At 36.2% G+C, this 18,542-nt stretch overlaps 1 protein-coding gene across 3 annotated transcripts in view; it reads right to left on the bottom strand.

The window, feature by feature from the left end:
- Window positions 1-4,319: 4,319 nt before the first annotated feature.
- The window catches only part of Ent1 (Equilibrative nucleoside transporter 1), a 54,282-nt gene continuing 40,059 nt past the window's right edge, over window positions 4,320-18,542 (bottom strand). For all 3 annotated transcript variants that reach the window (XM_083125115.1, XM_083125116.1, XM_083125117.1), the window contains exons 7-12: window positions 15,944-16,176; window positions 15,029-15,157; window positions 11,463-11,574; window positions 9,840-9,925; window positions 6,150-6,349; window positions 4,320-5,252 (exon numbers count right to left, since the gene is read on the bottom strand). In XM_083125115.1, the coding sequence (XP_082981241.1) occupies window positions 5,141-5,252; window positions 6,150-6,349; window positions 9,840-9,925; window positions 11,463-11,574; window positions 15,029-15,157; window positions 15,944-16,176 (872 nt within the window). In that variant the 3' untranslated portion in view covers window positions 4,320-5,140. The remainder of the gene's footprint in view (window positions 5,253-6,149; window positions 6,350-9,839; window positions 9,926-11,462; window positions 11,575-15,028; window positions 15,158-15,943; window positions 16,177-18,542) is intronic.

Genomic DNA, 18,542 nt, shown 5'->3' with positions numbered 1-18,542 from the left:
GAGTTTCTTTTTAAAATAAATTTCAGGAAAATTTCACATTTACATTACTTTGTAGACGTGGAAATTCCAGTTAATTAATATTTACGCTGCAATCTTTCCATTAGGTCTTTTCTTTGAGTCTGAGAGACAAAATTCCCTGCATATGGTTAAATTGATTGATAGTAAGCAACACTGCTGCTTTCCGAACACTTACTTCGGCTGTACTTCTGGCCACGAAGCTGGACTTCAACTCAAACGAGTGTGCCACTTTTTGTGAACAGAAGTGTACCAGTGCTACCTCGTACTATATTTTTTCGTCCACTTTTGTCTATTGTGGTGGCTATTTTCTTTCTTGGGTAAAATTTGAATTTCTTGTTCTTCTTCTTCCTTAAACAATGATTATTGCAAGATAAAATGTATGAATTTCACCTCTGCTAAAAGCCCTGTCATTCTGAAGAAAAGAAAAAACAAAGATTCATCTCTCTAAGACAATTAGTTCTTGAGTTACTTACTTCGCAGCAAGTTTGAAAAGTGCATGCCTGCTTGTCTGGAGAGTCTCTCCTCCACTAAGTTAAACTAGTCTTTCTTACCCCTAAAAAAATCAAGAAAAATTGGCACCCATGCTGCCCTCTCCCCCAATGTGGGTCACTGCATGAAATGAGAAAAGAAATAAGACAAGTGAAAGTACTTTCCTTGAGTATTTTTATTTCTACAGATTTGAATTCAGTAACACTGAATATTATCTACAGTAGATTTCATGCTAAAGCGGTCGTAAATAATTATTCAATCTTGATATGGCACTAGTTAAGTTATATTTACATTAATTTCATGTGCAAAGTACACGTGTTAAACACCGCTTCATATTTGAATATGTTTGAAAAGTACAGATCATTGTTTTACAAGAATACAGGGCTATTTTTAACCACCAACAGATACTCAATCACAGTTACTTAATTCAAAGATTGAGATATACATTATTTGCATAATCGAAAGTTATATTTTCATCTGTACCACACGGCAGAGACAGAAAAACAAGAAGGAATGCGTAATATAAAAAAATATATTGTTTTCTGTTAATATCTCTCCATCACTAAGTAATGTTGAAACTATTATGCTTACAATCAGCAAGATCATGCACATATCAAGCACCTGTATCAGTTATTTATATCCACAACATACAGACATTACAAATACACTATGCCCATTTAAAGCATACACATATAAAAAGAAAAAATAGCATTTCATTACTATAAATACGTATAGTGTAGAAATATTTATAACAAACTATAGCTGAAAGAAACCCGCAAAGGCTAAAAATAAAAAATAATTAAAAATGGACATAAAATATTCAATTTTGAAATTTCGGTGGCAGCCTCTTATCACTAAAGGAACTTTCAGACCAAAGTGCCGAGCAACATGTGTCACTAGGAAATGAACCTTCAGGATTAAATGTAACCTTTTATACCAGACTGACACAACAAGCTGCACACATTGCTTGCTTCTTGCATGTCACTTACACCAGGCTGTTTTCTCAATAACATGCATCGTATTGCCTCTGCCTGTTGGTAGGGAATGCACACTGAATGTTTTTCTATACACTCGAGGGGCCCATATCTCGTCACTTTGGTTTGAATGTTCCCTAAGATGAAAACAAACTGGTTCAAAACCCTTTTCCTTTTCTACCATAGTACTGAAAACTAAAGAGAATACCCACATACATGATGCTATTACAATCGTGAAACAATTAATATTTCATTTACGTGTAGGAATGACATGTAATAGGAGATCAACTGACATGCACAAATGTATGAAATGTAATCAATATGTAAAGAAATGTTATTTAATGAACTTACCGTCTTTCTTCGAATCTAAGGCACACCTTTATTTTTTGGGTTTTGAATGTTGAATAGTTATGTGCACTTTGGATTCTATGGCAATCTTGAATTTGAGTATACATGTACAAATGTATGACACCTTGTGTAAAAGCTGTACATCGTAAGCTGAGTTAACTATTAGAATGGTTTGCTGGTGAACACAGCATTAATATTAAACTAAGCCATGTGGCACAATAGCCCTTTGTAGGCCAAATCAGGCCAAATGGCTTTTCACTGGGTTACGTGCGAGTCAGTGCAACGAATCCCATCCCTGCTATTTTCTGGCAATTGAGATCAGAGTCCACTACTATTTTGTTTCAAGCAGCTCCCCAATTGTTAACGCCGAAATTGTGAGGCTAGCACTGAGGATCTAACCTGGTACTGCTCGCACCAAAGAAAGAAAGAATAAAACGTGGTGTAACAGCCCGTGAGTAATGGCCTACCTACCGACTGCTGGCCTCGCTACCACGTGCCTCAGCAGAGGTGGGCGCAATCATCCAACCAGTTACGGGCTGATGTGTGGTCAGCACGATGAACACCCAATAGTTCTTGTAGGTTTCCATGAGTGGGTTACGCAACTCATTCGTACCTTCTCAATTTCCTCATGGTCGGTGGCCACCAGTCCTATACACTGCCCTGCATAAAATAGTGAATGGCAACATCAGAAGTGACCGTCTTCTCCAGGAAATTTCCTTTCGAGTGCCGGCCCACTCAACAAGAAGCACTCAACTTTTTGCTTCTCAGAAGCCGAGATTGTGCCTCATTCAGCGTTCACTGTTCCATAGACTGCCCAGCCAATATAATAATCTGACAAGCCAAATAAACATTTTTGATAATCTGGCACATTTTAGAAGAGTGCTGACAAAAAGTGTGTAAGTCTCTTAACCACATGTAAGTTTACTTCATGTTATTATTTTTGTTATTTTATGCTACTATTTTTGTTGTAAGACTTGAAGCTTTTCTGGCGACGAATGATGAACAGATTCTCTCGGGCTATCAAGCAGGTGAGTTGTGGAAAAGATTCCAAGCTTTCGAGAGCCAACATCACTCTCATCTTCAGGGTAGAAGTGCAGTTCTGAGCGTCAACCCGGTGTGTATATACGTTCGTGGAGGGGGGATCCCGGGGCTCGAACTGGACCCAGCCTAACCAGAAACATGCACGTAGCAGACACGCCACTCGCTTGGTCTGCCATCTTCACCGGGATCCCCCCTCCACAAACGTATATCGTACGTGCTCAGAACTGCACTTCTACCCTGAAGATGAGAGTGATGTTAGCTCTCGAAAGCTTGGAATCTTTTCCACAACTCACCTGGTCGATAGCCCGAGAGAATCTGTTCATTATTTTTGTTGTTATTTTCTGTTGTTAAATATGTTCCAATGTAAAATGGCTAATGCTGTATTTGGAATCTTCTAATAAATAACTCGGGAGAAAAGTTGTTACACTTGTCCCCAAGGAGACTTGAATCAGCAAACATCCCGTAGCTTGAACCAAAGTCTGATACCTTATATCGCACAGTCATGGTGCAGGATGCTCACACCAATGACAACTATCCATTTGGCTATGTGGGATAACTTCCTGAAAACATAGTGAAAATTTTAGGTTCAAGCAGGCTACACTGCCTTCATACGTGATGTAAGGATTTTACTGGATCGCCATAATCACTGATTAACTTTTCTGCTGTATTTCATTGAGTTCAAAGCTCATAAGAGAAACTAAAACTGCATAACAATAATTGGCCACAGTGCAAAGTTTGTGTGTACAATATTGAGAGTCAATTGTTAAGTGCATGAGGTGCCCCCTCCCAAATATTGTATAAATGGGATGTTGTTGCCACTCCATTAGTCCAGTACATTCTTTAAACAATTATTTAAAAGGGATGAGATAAATGTCGCAATTGTTACTCGAATTATTGTTAAAATAAACAATATATTCAATATATTTATGCATATGCAGCCCTATTGGCATTTCAACATATATTCTTACAACTAAACAAAAAATCTATTATGCAATTCATGCACTGAATATACACACACAAAAAACTATATATAACTTGCATCACAGATTGAAGTGGTTTCTTTGGTATCAATTCACAACACTTGCAACTTTATGATTAATGATAAGTTCCCTGCATAAAACTGTTTCAATTTGAAACACTAAACAAAAGCATGTATGTGTACACATATAATATAACATAACATGCTGCAACATGGAATAAAATGTGATTACAGTCTTGTAACAACTGGAAATATGTATTGCAGTAACTCAATTTGTACGTTTTGATCACAAACAGCAAGATAACATTGGCAGAAACACAAAAACCTTTGTACAAAATTACTTTCAACCTGGTTTGGATATGGCATTCTTACAAGTTCCTTGTGCTGCAGTGCAAAACAAACACTAAACACTTCATATTAATGTTTTCTAATTTCAGATTAAAATTACAAATAATCTGTATTGTAATGTTTTAAAATTTAATGTTTACACACCGATAAAACTTATGTATTAAAAAAAATGATTAGCTCTATTCTGAAATTCTACACCCGTGTGCTCTGTAGTGTCTCATGAAAAATATTGTATGTAGTCATACAACTATATGCAATTTTTACAAATGCATTACAATTTATATTGTAATCCTCTCATTTACAGATGATAAAATGAACTCAAAATATGATCTAAGAGAAAAATAAAATACAGAAAAACAAATGCACACACATTCCTTGATAAAAGGAGATCATTGCAAATGAATATTTATAAATAAAAAAAAAATATTACATATATGCATTTGCTTTCAAAAATATGCAACCTACTAGTTCATTTGATGCATATTCCATGCCTAAGTTAAAGTTACAGTGTTTCACTGGCTATTTTAGTGTATGTTCAAGTTGTAGTTTTCTTACATTTTAATAAGAAATAAAAATATTTAAATAACTTGATACAATTAACATACATCAGGAAGTACCTATTACGGAACAATAATTCTACAGGAAAAAATATACATAATCCAATCTTGACACTAACTGGCAACAATACACAATGAATACAGCTAAAAGTAATATTACTTTACACTGTTGCCAACCCACAAGATTACTTCCCAGCAGCACATACATCTACATTCACCTCAAAAGAGGTGCAACACTTTAAAAAATATTTCATGTGTCATTTCTCTCAATTCACGCAGCACCATGAATAATGAAAAATAAAAAATCTCTGACGATAAAATTATTGCGCTCCATACCACTACCGTGAGATGGGTGCATTTTCCTAAGCAAAAGACATATACAGAGCTCAAAGAAATTTTACCATGGCTAGACTCACGGCTGACCCGCAGGCTAAACCAGCACCAAGGAATGCTGCCATCATAGAAGATGCTATTTCCTGCTCTCCCGAATCAACGATTCTAAAAAGACAAATTATATCAGTTAATAAATGTAGAGAAATATGAGTTATTATCATTTAAGATAGAAAACAAATATGTTATTTCATCAATAAAATCAAACATTTGCATCTCTTTTCCACAATGAATAAGAGCAACTAATAGAATTATTAAAGCACATTTCCTCAGAACAATGATGTGCAGTTTGCATTTTTCACAAGGAGTCTACTAGCAAGCAGAAAATTAAAAAAAAAAAAAAAAAGGTTGTAACCACATTCATAAAACTGCATTTGCAGTGACTGTATGCTTTGATGCAACTGACACATGCTATTCTCAAAAGCTATTAATGAAGTGAAGAATAATGCATTTTATGAAAAATCTGTTGCTTAAACAAGTAAGTACCACATGGAGCTATTATTTTCATAGGTTATAACTTCAGAAGTTTCTTTGTTTATTAAAGTTGTTGCGGACATTTCAGCACAAGAGGCTGTTATTTACACCACTCTTAGATTTCAGAAGTTTGTTTATTATTAAAATTTCTGCATATAAGTTCGTTTACGCTAGTCTCAGACAATAAAACTTTGTTTGTTCATCAAAATTGTTGTGAGCATTTCAGCACAAGTCTATTTATGGAAGTCTTAGGCAATAAAAGTTTGTTTATTGAAACTGTTGAAGTGGTTTCAGAACATGAGGTTACTGAAGTCAGTGCCAGACTTTAAAAGCTTCAGAAGACTAAATGTTGTCAGCAAAAACAAAACTCAAGAAGAGCAAGATACAGATAGATTGCAGGTTTGCGTGGAGGTGCATTTTGATGCACAAAAAGCATGGAAAATCCAAGTTAAGATAGCTGGCTGATGGATATGGAGCAATGTCATTTCAAAAAGAACAAAATAATACTAATAAAAAAATAATATTTCTTACCTTGGAACGCTAATAAAAGTAATATTGGCAAGGTACCCATTTGTAATGCCAAAAAGTATAATAACAGCAATATAGGCTCCGTCTGAGTCTAGGAGAACTGGAATGTTGTGCCTCGGTTGGGCATTGCAAAACAGTATCAATGGAATGAATACAATTCTCAGAATGCTCAGCAAGGCCTGCAACCATCCCTGGTAGATGGGCTGAAAACAAAACAGAATGGATTTACTAACCCACACACAAAATAAAAATTACAAGTATACAAGTTACAAGTTAACCTTTAGCAGTTGAAGCTCACATGCAGGCAGTTCCATTGAAGGCGGGCTCGAAAACTAATTGTCATAGAGAGATGAAATTTGGTTTTGTTGTGTTTTCTTAAATACAGGGGTTTTAGCGGAGGTAAAATTTGTACACTGTGCCTCCCAATAATTAGTGTTAAAGGAAGAAGAACATTCATTTTTTTTAAAAAGAAATTGGCATTAAAAACTGTGAATGTAAAAAAACTGTAGTGTGTAGCAGTGGTACATTCCTACAACCATGCAAAGTTTTGTTGAAATCAGACTGATACTTCTTGGCTAAAAAATATAACAACATTGTATAAAGCGACAGTGTTTCCAGCTTCGGGACAATTTCCAGAATTTCATTTCTAGCGTCGGCTCTATGGATGGACAAAAGACCACTCACTCTTAGAGGATATGTAATGTCCATGCTGCAAGTTTGAAAAAAAAATAAAAAAAATAAAAAATGAAGGTGTTTGGAAATTCTGCATAATTATGCAAAATTCTGAACTTTGGGCCTTTGCCCTCACTTCCCCATGGACCCTATTGTCACACATTGCTTAAAATGTTGCTCTTTACTCATTGTTACATGTAGAATTTAAATTTCTTAAAAAGATGCAGTAGTTTAACAGTTAGAGCCATTTGTATAAATCTATCCCATAATATTACTGTTGTAATGAAGGGAAACCGTTTGTTAATAATAGTAACAATAGATATATTATTTTCTAATTCTTGTATGTCATACTTTCATATGTATAGCAAAGAACAAAAAAGACAGAACTGAAATATCGTTTGCAGTTATCAAGAAATGGCATGTAAATTGCTGCCGCGAGCTGCTCATCAACATATCGACCATCTGATCTCAATGGAAATATTTTTTTTTTTGGTTTTGAATAAAACCATCCAGATGCTAAAGGTTAATGGCAAGTATGCATCGTAGAATTACATCCTACATATTATTCCACAGCTGAAATTCAACGTATTCAAATGTTAATCATAACTACCTTGTTATGGGCCTAGTATTAAAAAATGTCAACAGATGGCATACTACGACTCCTGAAAGCAAGGCATTTGCCACTCTGAGCAGATGCAATAGGCTCATTGCTCTCTCTGCTAGCCAGCACCACACTGCAGTATGAGATTGCAACCTACTGCATAAGCAACTGGGAGAATGGTTACATTGAACATTTACAGCTTGTGTTCATTATATCAGGGATGTCTCCATCTACAGGAAGTCATTATCAACTGAAAATGAATTGTGTGATTGAAGACTTATTAATGGTAAAACCATTTATTGCAAGACATTTTCAAGTACACTCCGTGGCAAAAAAGAATCGACCCCTAGTAATAAAATTGCTTTTCATTCAAGCAGTTTTATTTTTTTTTGTAATTATTTTGACATTTGTACATACTGTACGTAATTATAACATTTTCTGATATTTTACTTACTCTAACAATGAAGGTAATAATGAAGAAATCAACAAACAAAGTGGTTAGTTGATTAAATTGTTAAGCTTTATGGCCTTTATTGCCTTCCGCTATTGTTTAGTTTCCTTCAAAATATCAACTTTCTTTCTATTGTTTCAAGAACATTTACGGCAGTTTGGGGGCATCCATCTTTACTTATTCTAAAACAATGAAATGTTTTGGCACCTTTTAACAATGGGTTTTCACACTTTATCCAAATTTATTCTCCTTCCGAATCTCAACTTTCTGCATTGTTTGAAGTATGTTGAAACCATTTTGGAAGCATCCACCTTTACATGTTCTCCAACAATGAATCTTGCCCCTCTATTGTTGGCACTTTATAACAATGTATTTTCACACTTATCCAACTTTATTGAACTTCCTAATCTCAACTTTCTGCACTGTTTCATCCACATTTACGGCAGTTTGGGGGCATCCATCTTTACTTATTCTCCAACAGTGAGGTTTGGTCAACCACTGTTGGCAATTTTTAACAATGGATTTTCAACAAGTAAAGATGGATGATCCCAAACTGGTTTCAACATACTTCAAACAATGCAGAAAGTTGAGATTCGGAAGGAGAATAAATTTGGATAGTGTGAAAATCCATTGTTAAAATGTGCCAACAATTCGTTGTTTTAGAATAAGTAAAGATGGATGCCCCCACATTGCTGTAAACGTACTTGAAAAAATAGAAAGTTGATATTTTGAAAAACTAAATTGGCATAAAGAATGAAAATGCTTAGTGAAACGGTTCCAACAGTGCAAGGAAATTTTTACACTTTATTACTAGGGAAAGATTCTTTTTGCCGTGGAGTGTAATTGAAGTACGTACATTTACTGCTTCTTACTATTTTCAATTTTGTGATAAAGGTGTAAAGTTATTTATGAAACTGGCTGTCTTCATTCTCCTTATGTGACTCTGGTGTTGGCAACCAAGGTCTACTTGAAAAGAAGCTATGATGGATTTTATGTGCTGACCACATGCCACAAAGAGCCACAGTGGTCTAGACGGTAGGGCTGTCACACGGGAGACCCAGGTTTGATTCCAGGTTGGGTGATCTAAGGTCAGAGTTTTTCTGGTTTTGTCCCCACATAAGTAGCTCACCCAGCCTCAGTTAAATGGGTATGTGGGAGCAAAACTTGGGGAGGGGGGTAAAGGCAGTCAGAGCATGGTGCTGATCACATCATCTCCAACATGACCGAGATCAATAGAATGTGTGGGACCTACCCCCACATCACCCTATATAGCTCATGGCATGGTGCAAAGTGCAACTTACCTTTTTCAATGCCCCCCAATGAGAAGTTACTTGACTCAATGCAAGAGTTGAGTTTATTATGAATATATTAGCATTATAGATTATTGTATTATTGAATTATCAATAAAGCAACAAAGTATTATTGGTTCTATCCTTCTGGGGCTTACCCAGCCTCAAATCAATGGATACCTGGGGCAACCCTGGGGTGTAAAGATGGCAAGAGCGTGGCGCTGATCACATCACCTCCAAAATGGCTGATTGATTGATTTAGTGTTTTAAGTTCACTTTATGCATAGTAAGGCTAATCGAGACTGCACCTACAGTTTAAAGTGGGATCTGAACCACTATGTGCCTCCACTGGGTATCGAACCTGGGACCCCTTGCTTTCAAGGTGATGACGCTAACAATGCGGCATTTGGGAGGTCAAAAATGGCCAAGATCGAGAATGTGTGGGGCCCTACCCCGACATTCCCTAAATTTGCCTTCACAGCATGGTGCTACATGATGCATGGGGAACTTTACCTTTTTACCTAATTTTGCATGTCACCCATTTAAAAGCAAGGATGAACATGAAATCACCTTTGATTAATGAAAAGCTTTACTTAGGATTCTAAATGTTTTACTGCCCATTAACCATATTGATATAGTAGTCTCTATTAGTAATGAATATTTACTGGAGTCTTTCTTACCCACTGAATCCAGCCAGACAACAGCCTTCCAAGATAATCACACATGCTGAAGACAAGGTATCCAACCACAGGCACAAAATATATATCTGTAAAAAAAAATGGTAGTTTTACAGCTGTGTTTAGTTTTCACACACAATGCTACACTTCTAAAGCAATCAAACACAATATGTGAAGAAAGAAGTTAAATCAGGACTCTAACCTGGCTTTCTGGCATACCATACCATTGCTCTACCACAAGAATACTGAGACATGAAAAAATAAAAGAGTCAGTGCCTAGGGCTAGTGATACTGATAGGCACAGTAGCCTGCATTCGTTACTGTCTCTCTAACAGAGTACCTCCTGTTGGCATCAAGAATTAATGTAATAAAAAATACAGGGCAATCCACTTGAGATGTCACAAAAAGAAAGGAAAACATATTTAAAATATTCAAAATTGTCTATTTTCTTAATAATAAATTGGGTAAGTAATATCCATTTCAAAATAATAAGTTTATTTTTTGTATAAATGAATTCAATAGCAACACTAAATTGGAAAAGCAATATTTACGTCTTTTGTCATTTTCACATTTTTAAACGTAATTGAAAAATAATTGTTTTCAGTCATTCCCCTCAAATTCCCACCTTGCCTCTGTAATAAATTCTGATGCTCACATTTTAAAATACGAAAATTCAAGTATAACTCACTGACTGAGGTTTTCGGGGAGAAAATAAACTTTTTTTAATTTCCCTACTAACGTCCATTTCCATGGTCAACAACAAACATGGCAAGCTCTAAAGCATTGCTTGTTATATCTCTAAACATTTAATTAAAACAAACACGATGTAGATATTTCTGTGTCCAGATCATTAACATTCAACATGATCAACACAGCACAGTTCATACGAGGCACATAATTTGTGCTATTTGGCATACAGCATTTAGGTTTGATCACTTCCAGTTTGTCGGAGACACTGGAATCTCATTACCCAAAGGCCAGTGTTGTGTGTGTTGCATATGTGAACATCCATTGATTGTCTGCTGTTCTTTGCAAAGTAATTACTCAGTATCGATGTATTCAGTCACTGTATGTGCCATGGAAACATCTTGGCATAACATTGAAGAATCATCTGACAAATAATGCATTGAAAGTTATGCATTTTTTGTGTCTGTGAGACATAAAAATATATTAACCCATTACCAGCGGCGGATCTGTATAGACTCTCTAAAAGAGGTCCTTTTTGCAGTGTCTATATATAGACGGTATTTCGAAATTAACGGTGGTTGTATTGCAGCAAGTCATTTTTATACACACATCATTTTAGTGCTTTTATTAGTCTATATTGGTTACTGCCAAACAAACTACAATCCACTGTCGGTAATTAAAAATGAATATGGAATGTTTATTTGCAGCATAGTCTATATATACACATTGCTTTCCTTAGCTTCGTTATGCGGCAAGTCTTCTTATAGTATTATTTATTATTTACATCTACGATGAAACACATTTGTGGTTGCATCTATATATAGATGATTACTTTTTGGAAGCACTTCTCTTCAATGTCACCACAAAGAAGGGGTTAATAATAAAGATAATAATAGATTTACTTGACATTCCCAATGGTCAGTAAAATATAATGCTTACCATTCCAAGCAGACTTATGGCTCCCCATTGAAACTACCAAAACAGTAATAGCTGGATACATTGCCAAGGTAATGAAAAATACCATCCATACGGTAAATCCATATACCCAAATCTGAAACAATAAGCAAAGAGGAATATTGGGGACACAGTATGCTATGACAACACAGGATATTACACACATATTTACAATACCATTATGTGAAATGGCAAACAGATATCACTTAGCGATGCCATTGGTATTTGGATCAGCAAGTTTGAGTTTTGTTTCGTAAGTCCACTTTATGCATGCACAGGCTAATGAGGACTTGACCTGCAGTTTGAAGTTGGATCTGAACCACAATGTACTTCCAATGAGTATCAAACCCAGGGCCACTTGATTACAAGGCAACGATGTTAATGAATAAGCAAGTGTCAGTTAAAGTTAAAGATGTATACAGGCTAATACTTCTCTGGTAATTCACAAAGGACAAATAATACTGCATCAAAATTTCACTGCAAAAATTTATATCACAGCTAAATGAATGTCATACATATACAGAGTTACCATTCACTTTGCAACACTGAACTCCCCATTTTCCCTGCTTTTAAGTAACTTTCCAGATCACTCTATATTGATTTAACATATCAACAATAAGTGTTGCATGTTTAACTTTGCATATTCATCAATTTATTGAACATTGTTGAATAACAACAATGAAGTAAGGACATAAAAATAACTGCTACTGATCAGATATTAAATGAAAAACATTACATGAATGGTTTGTCTCTTTAATGATTGTAACTAATAACCCATGGTTCAACAGCCCTCGAGGGCCAAGGCATAGCTACTGACTGCCAGGTTCACTCTCACATGCCTCAGAGGTAGGATATCATCCAACCAGTTACAGGGTGACGCGTGGTCAACATGACGAACTCCCAGTCCTTGTTGTAGGTTTCCATACCCAGGTTACCCTGCCTATTTGTAGTTCCCCAATTTAATCACAATGGTGGATGGCTGCTGGTCCCATAGACTGGTCGAACTCTCAGGAGAAATGCTGTTATGCTTCTCCCCACAGGAGGTTCAAAGAAGCACATAGCTGGTGTGGGACAATGATTGTAACTGGGTTACATGAAAATTCATTTTACAGTGTGAATTATATGTTACATATACAAAACTAAATGACAGAATTTCAGGTTATTCCTAGAAATATCAGACTAATAAAATTATTGGGATATTTTGAGACTGTCCCAATTCTCAAACTGTGATGTTCAAGGTTCATCACAGCATTCAGGTGGTGGTGAAGAACAAAAATAAATCAGGCAGGTTTTGCTGTGCTGCCTTGAATTGTGAAATTACATATACAGTGGTTTAGTTATATTGGACAAAACATTTAAAATGCCCCATCCTAGATATTACTTGCAGTTTTGGGTATATGTGGTAAGTAGGGGCATGCATATTTTGTTTTTGATGAAAAGACGAAATGTCAAACACATTGTTGTGTTAATTTTTCATGTTTTTGAAAGGTGTGACATGAATTTTGTTACCATGCTTTGTCACGAAATAATGCGAAATGAACTGCAAAATGCGAAATTAACTCAAACACGAAATTTAGTGTTTATTTACCAACGCGACACCTTCTGAGGTCTGAATTATCCTGTGTGTTATGAAATTCACAGAAAATTGATTTATTCTGCTGTTAATAATGGTGAAGCAAAAATAGACTCCTTTACACAGAAAAAACTTAATACTCTGATAACTACATAAATGTGCCATTAGAAGTGAAATGTTAATTTTGTGTAATACGTGTAGTTCTAAATCAAGTTTAGGATTATATTCACAATTTTTTAAAAAAAGGTATTTTTATATACCAATTTTCATCCAATTTTTCACCGCTGTAACACCGAAATTTTATTTTATTTACCGATTTTGAACCCGAAACCGACTCATTTTTATACCGAAAATTTTATTTTTTAATTACCAAAATTATGTGCCTCTAGTGATAAGTCTTGATGGATACAGGAGAGGATTGAATAATTACTTAACAAAAATCGCTATCAATTTTGGATGCAGAAAACAGACAACTACAGTATTTCTTCGAATCCATGACACTATCAAATTTAAGGTGTGCTATTATTATGTTTTAATATCTTCGCTGTATTAGAACAATACCATAGTATTAAATTTACAATATTGTTCCACTACTGTTCACAATGAAACCATTGTCATTGCTATTACTAGGGACGTTCAATATATAAGTTTCCCTGTGCTATAAAATATTGTATAAAGCAATGCCATTAAAAAGAAGCACATGGTTGACAAGCGCTATCCTTCGTCTACAAGGAACAACAATCGATTCATTATCATACGTGAAGGCGCATGCGCTCAAGGGCGAAAAGTAAATGCTTGTTCGGAAAACGCGGGCTCGCGTCATAAGGAGTTCAGAAGCATGGATGGTACATGCGTGTTGGAAAGCTGGAGTAAACATCCCCTGTCACAATGCACATGAGGACATGAGGAATGCATTGCCATCTTGCTGGTATTGCATTAAACCTTCAAGGCTGCAGCCCATGCTCATCAGTCGATTATCGCGACTCAGTTGATGAGGAACCCAACGCTCGACCCCACTCAGCAGTGCAAATGCAACACAAAATTGAAGAATTGGGGTGGGAACAGCTGCCTCACCCTCCATACAGCCCCGATTTAGCATCGAGTGAATTCCATCTTTTTCCGGTGTTGAAGTCTGAATTGCAAGGTTACCGTTTCGAAACAGATGAAGAAGTGAAGTGGAATGTGAGAATAGTGCTCAATAGCCAGAGCCCTGATTTTCTTGCAAAGGGTATGGACAAATTGGTGCAACGGTGGGACAAATGCCTGAATCTCTATGGGGATTATGTGGAGAAGTGAGGAAGGAACCTCCTACACTTGTATGTATAGTTTTCTAATGTATCTTAAAAATATATTTTTTTACAGCATACGGAAACTTATATATTGAACGACCCACGTAGTATTTACGTTTACCACATTACACTAGTAATGTGGCATATTTATCCACATATTTATCGGGCGATCTTGCAACACTGGATATAGCTAGTTGTTTTGTCAGAGGTAACATGTGCATTTAGAACAGGACACATGAGCACATTCACTGTAAAAGCTTATTACAAGTACAACAAAGGGGATAGTCCATGGCCTGCCAGATCACTGTATCTGTCCGCATGTAATTATTTTCTTTGGAATTAATTGAAAGCAACCAACCCCCCACGCACCCTCAATGAACGTAAAGATCAGATCAGGGAAGAGATGGCTCAAATTCCTGCCTTACTGATAGAATGTGTGGAACAAAATGGAGGACGTCGTAGTAATGTATTTATATTTTCTTCTTCAATGAATGAAGCAGTTTGTTTTGTGTGTATTATGTATTATTTTGTCTTCAGTGTGGAGTATTTAAAAATTGCACAATTCATTGCAGCACCCTATATATTTGAATCCATGGTGCACCTAAATTTTCAACATCCAAAACCCAAATAAAAGGTGCACCTTAGGTTTGAAGAAATAACGTATATGGTCACAGTTCATAAATGGTTACCTTTTTCAATATATCCTTGTATGACAGTTCCCTATGGCACACAGGGTTTTCCTCTGCCTGTATAACACTAGGGTGATATTGCATTGTGCTCACTTGAATTTTGTCCAGCATGTGAAACCTGAAGAACACCTGAAATAAAACAAAAGATGTATTATTGCTTGAGATGAGTAAATTAGAAAGTTCAGTCAATACTCTTACATTGTTTGGATATCATGCAAGGTATATAATTCTTGATGAGCCGTGAGGAGATAATGATGCTAATGGTATTAATATTGGCCAATACTCTCTGCAGTCCAGGTATTTTCCAGGGTCTGTAAACATAGCGCAGGAACTGCTGTTCTCTCATGGGGCACGTTCATAAAACTCCCTTGGTGAAGTAAATGTGACATAATCTTTTAATTGCAAAATCCATATCCCCCTCACAATGTTGTTGCAAAAATAGTGAAATTTATGCATTTTGCATCATTTCCAGGATATTTATACTCCGCAATTAAGTGGTGAAAATTTGAACTTTTCTTTTCCGTCAGCATTAGCATTGGTCTATATAGCCTCTTACAAGTTTCACAACAATCCGATGCTTCAAATGGGCTCTGAAAAGGGCAATTTTAATAATGGCCACCCATTGCTTAACAAGAGTTTTTGAAGTACCAACCAGTGTATTAATTAAATGGGAATTCTGTAACAATTTCTGCAGCGAGTACAGAAGGCTAGGAATGGGTTGAAAACTCTTCGTATTTCAGTGATATGTGTGGCTTGTCTTCTGAAAATGCAAATGTTGGGGAAAATAACAGCCAAAAAAAAAATCTAGGTCTCCACGCACTAGTGCTCTAAAGGTTCTTGTGTACCAAATCTTATTCTTGCAAAAAAATGACATCAAAACTAAAAGAAAAGATAAATATAGAAATAACAACATACCGTCCTCGACAAAATGACATATGCAGCCAGTGTTAAAATGAGCATTGCATTAGCCACCATGAAGTACACAAATGCACTCTTCGTAGGAGAAACACCCAGATAGAGCGAGACTATTTCTGCTACTGCAGCGAATATTCCTCCGAGGGCTTGTCCTCCAACCACGGCTGTGATATAACGGGAAGAGAATTTGCCCACAATTCCAAACAGCCCACCTTGCATTACAGCACTGCCAACTGGAAGATATAAGAAAAACTACATTGCAACAAATATAACAAAAAAGAGCTGACTTCATATACAGTCTTAAAAAAATGTAACACACCTGAAATATTTTGAAGATATGTTTAGTGTTTATTATAGAGACCTAATTAACAATCTAATAGATTTTACAACAGTAAAAGAAATTCTATTTTTACACAATCATGATACACAAATTATATCATTATAGTTACGAAAAAGAAAAGTAACAAAATGGCAGAATTTTGCAATAATTTACAGGAATTTATAGAAATATCAGATTGGTAAAATTATTGGCAATTTTATGGACAAAATGCCTATATTGGCTATTACCAAGAGAGAATGAATTAATCTATTTAATCCCTGATTTTAATTAAGATTTTAATAAAATATGCAAATTAGACAAATTTTACATGGCAAATACAGATAACAACCAATAAAACACTGATATGAAAAAACTAAACAAAAATCACTAAAGAAATGAATTTATGAATTTTGTATGTACCTAATGCTACCACCTCATTTGAAATTATTCTGGAAGTTTACATTATTTGTCTAAGATGTAAGAATTACTCCCACATCCATGAAAAATCTTTCAATAGAGTATTATTATTATTATTATTATTAATCTTTTCAAGTTTTAACATTTGTAAGTTCTACCATTATCTTGACAAGTCTCTCTGGTGGTTGATTACAACCATAAAACATACCGAGTGGTCCAAAAGTCCCGGAATGGACAAATATCATAAGAAATACACACCGAATCGGAAAACGAAAAAATACGTGTTTAATAAGTGAAAGAAAGCTATTCAATGATATCATACTTGATTCCCCACCCCTGCCCCTGGGGGTGGGGTGGGGGCAATGGTGAAATTTTAAATGGAGAAAAAAAAATTCTGAAATAAAAATAAAACAGACTGCTTCTTTTCACAGTTAGGTTGCTATATTACAACAATGTAACATTGACAACATCCATTATATAACGGATTCTTTTTGTTTAAAAAATTACTAACCATTGTTATAACTGTATCTTTACTCAAAATGAATATAAATGTCTGATGAAAGGAGCGTGTGTTCTCCTGAAACGTCACAAAGAAAAACTGTTTTCTTATGCTTGTAATAACCGTAAACTACAGGAAAATAACATAAGAAAATAACCGGGTTTCTGTACTACATTTTGCATACCCCAGGAACAACGACGTGGACGTAGTAGTATTTTGTTCCCATCGGGGTGCTTGTTTTAGGTGATTCCCCTCGCCTCTGTGGTGACCAGAACATAATTACCCGCTCACCACCGCCTTTTCTCCGTTCCCAACGTCCAAAAGCATAAACGTTTGAATTTTTCATTGTTTACGTCACAGCCCGATTTGTTTTTCTTCCGCGCTCCCATAGGGCCGCTCGAAGGCGACTTGTCTGCCATCTGGCGACTCTTTGCAGGCATGCGATTACCTTGACGTGCATCAGCAGTTCGCTGTGTGAGCAGTTTCCAACCAACAACGATGCACACACAGTGGGCTTACTCATCATGCCACCAGGTCAGTTTGGCATGAGGAGCTACCACGGTGAATGTCGCGTGCTTAAGGCGATCGTTGTGTAAGAGGTGAGATCTTACAGAATGTGAAAGTGGGCAGTCAAATTTAGTTTCAGTAACCCCATACTGGAGTATTAATAGGTCTATGAAAGAATAGAAAATCCATTACTGTTCGTATTCTGTCAATGATGGCATTGTCAGAGGGGGAAAGGATAACAGTTCTCATGATGCGGGGGTTAGGTGATAGGGAACGATCATACGGAGACGTTGCGCATTTATTTAACGATACGTTCCCGAATCGTGCACCTATTTCAAAATCTACTGTTTATCGAACCGTTGATCGCTTCGAAAAAACTGGAGCAGTCAGGCATGAACCACGATGTGGAAGACCTAAAACTGCTACAAACGACGAGAAATCTTTGGAAGTTCTAATGCATTTCCAAAAAAACGCCCATACTTCGAGTTGAAAAGTAGATCAACAAACCGAAGTAAGTAAAACACCTATCCTTAGAATTGTGAAGTCGCATCGGTATCATCTGTACAAGATAAAACTAGTGCAAGAACTCATTGTAGACTTGAATACTGCGAGGAAATGATGCTATGATTCGACAGAAATAATCGATTTCTGTGGTGGACTTGTTTCTCCAATGAAGCTGCCTTTGAGTTGTGTGGATCTGCCAACCGGCATAGCATGAGGTATTGCGCCACTGAGAATCCCCACTGGATGAGGAAGCATTGTACACAGTACCCGCAAAAAGTTAACGTTTGGGCTGGAATATTGTGTAATCCTATTATCGGGCCATACTTCATTGATGGCAATTTGACATCTGAAAA

The sequence above is a fragment of the Lepisma saccharinum genome, chromosome 7 (genome assembly GCF_977018435.1).
Source record: "Lepisma saccharinum chromosome 7, izLepSacc3.1, whole genome shotgun sequence".
In the NCBI taxonomy this organism is placed as follows: Eukaryota; Metazoa; Arthropoda; class Insecta; order Zygentoma; family Lepismatidae; genus Lepisma; species Lepisma saccharinum.
Note: the sequence above shows the minus strand (reverse complement) of the source record. Positions and strands in the feature narration are given on the sequence as shown.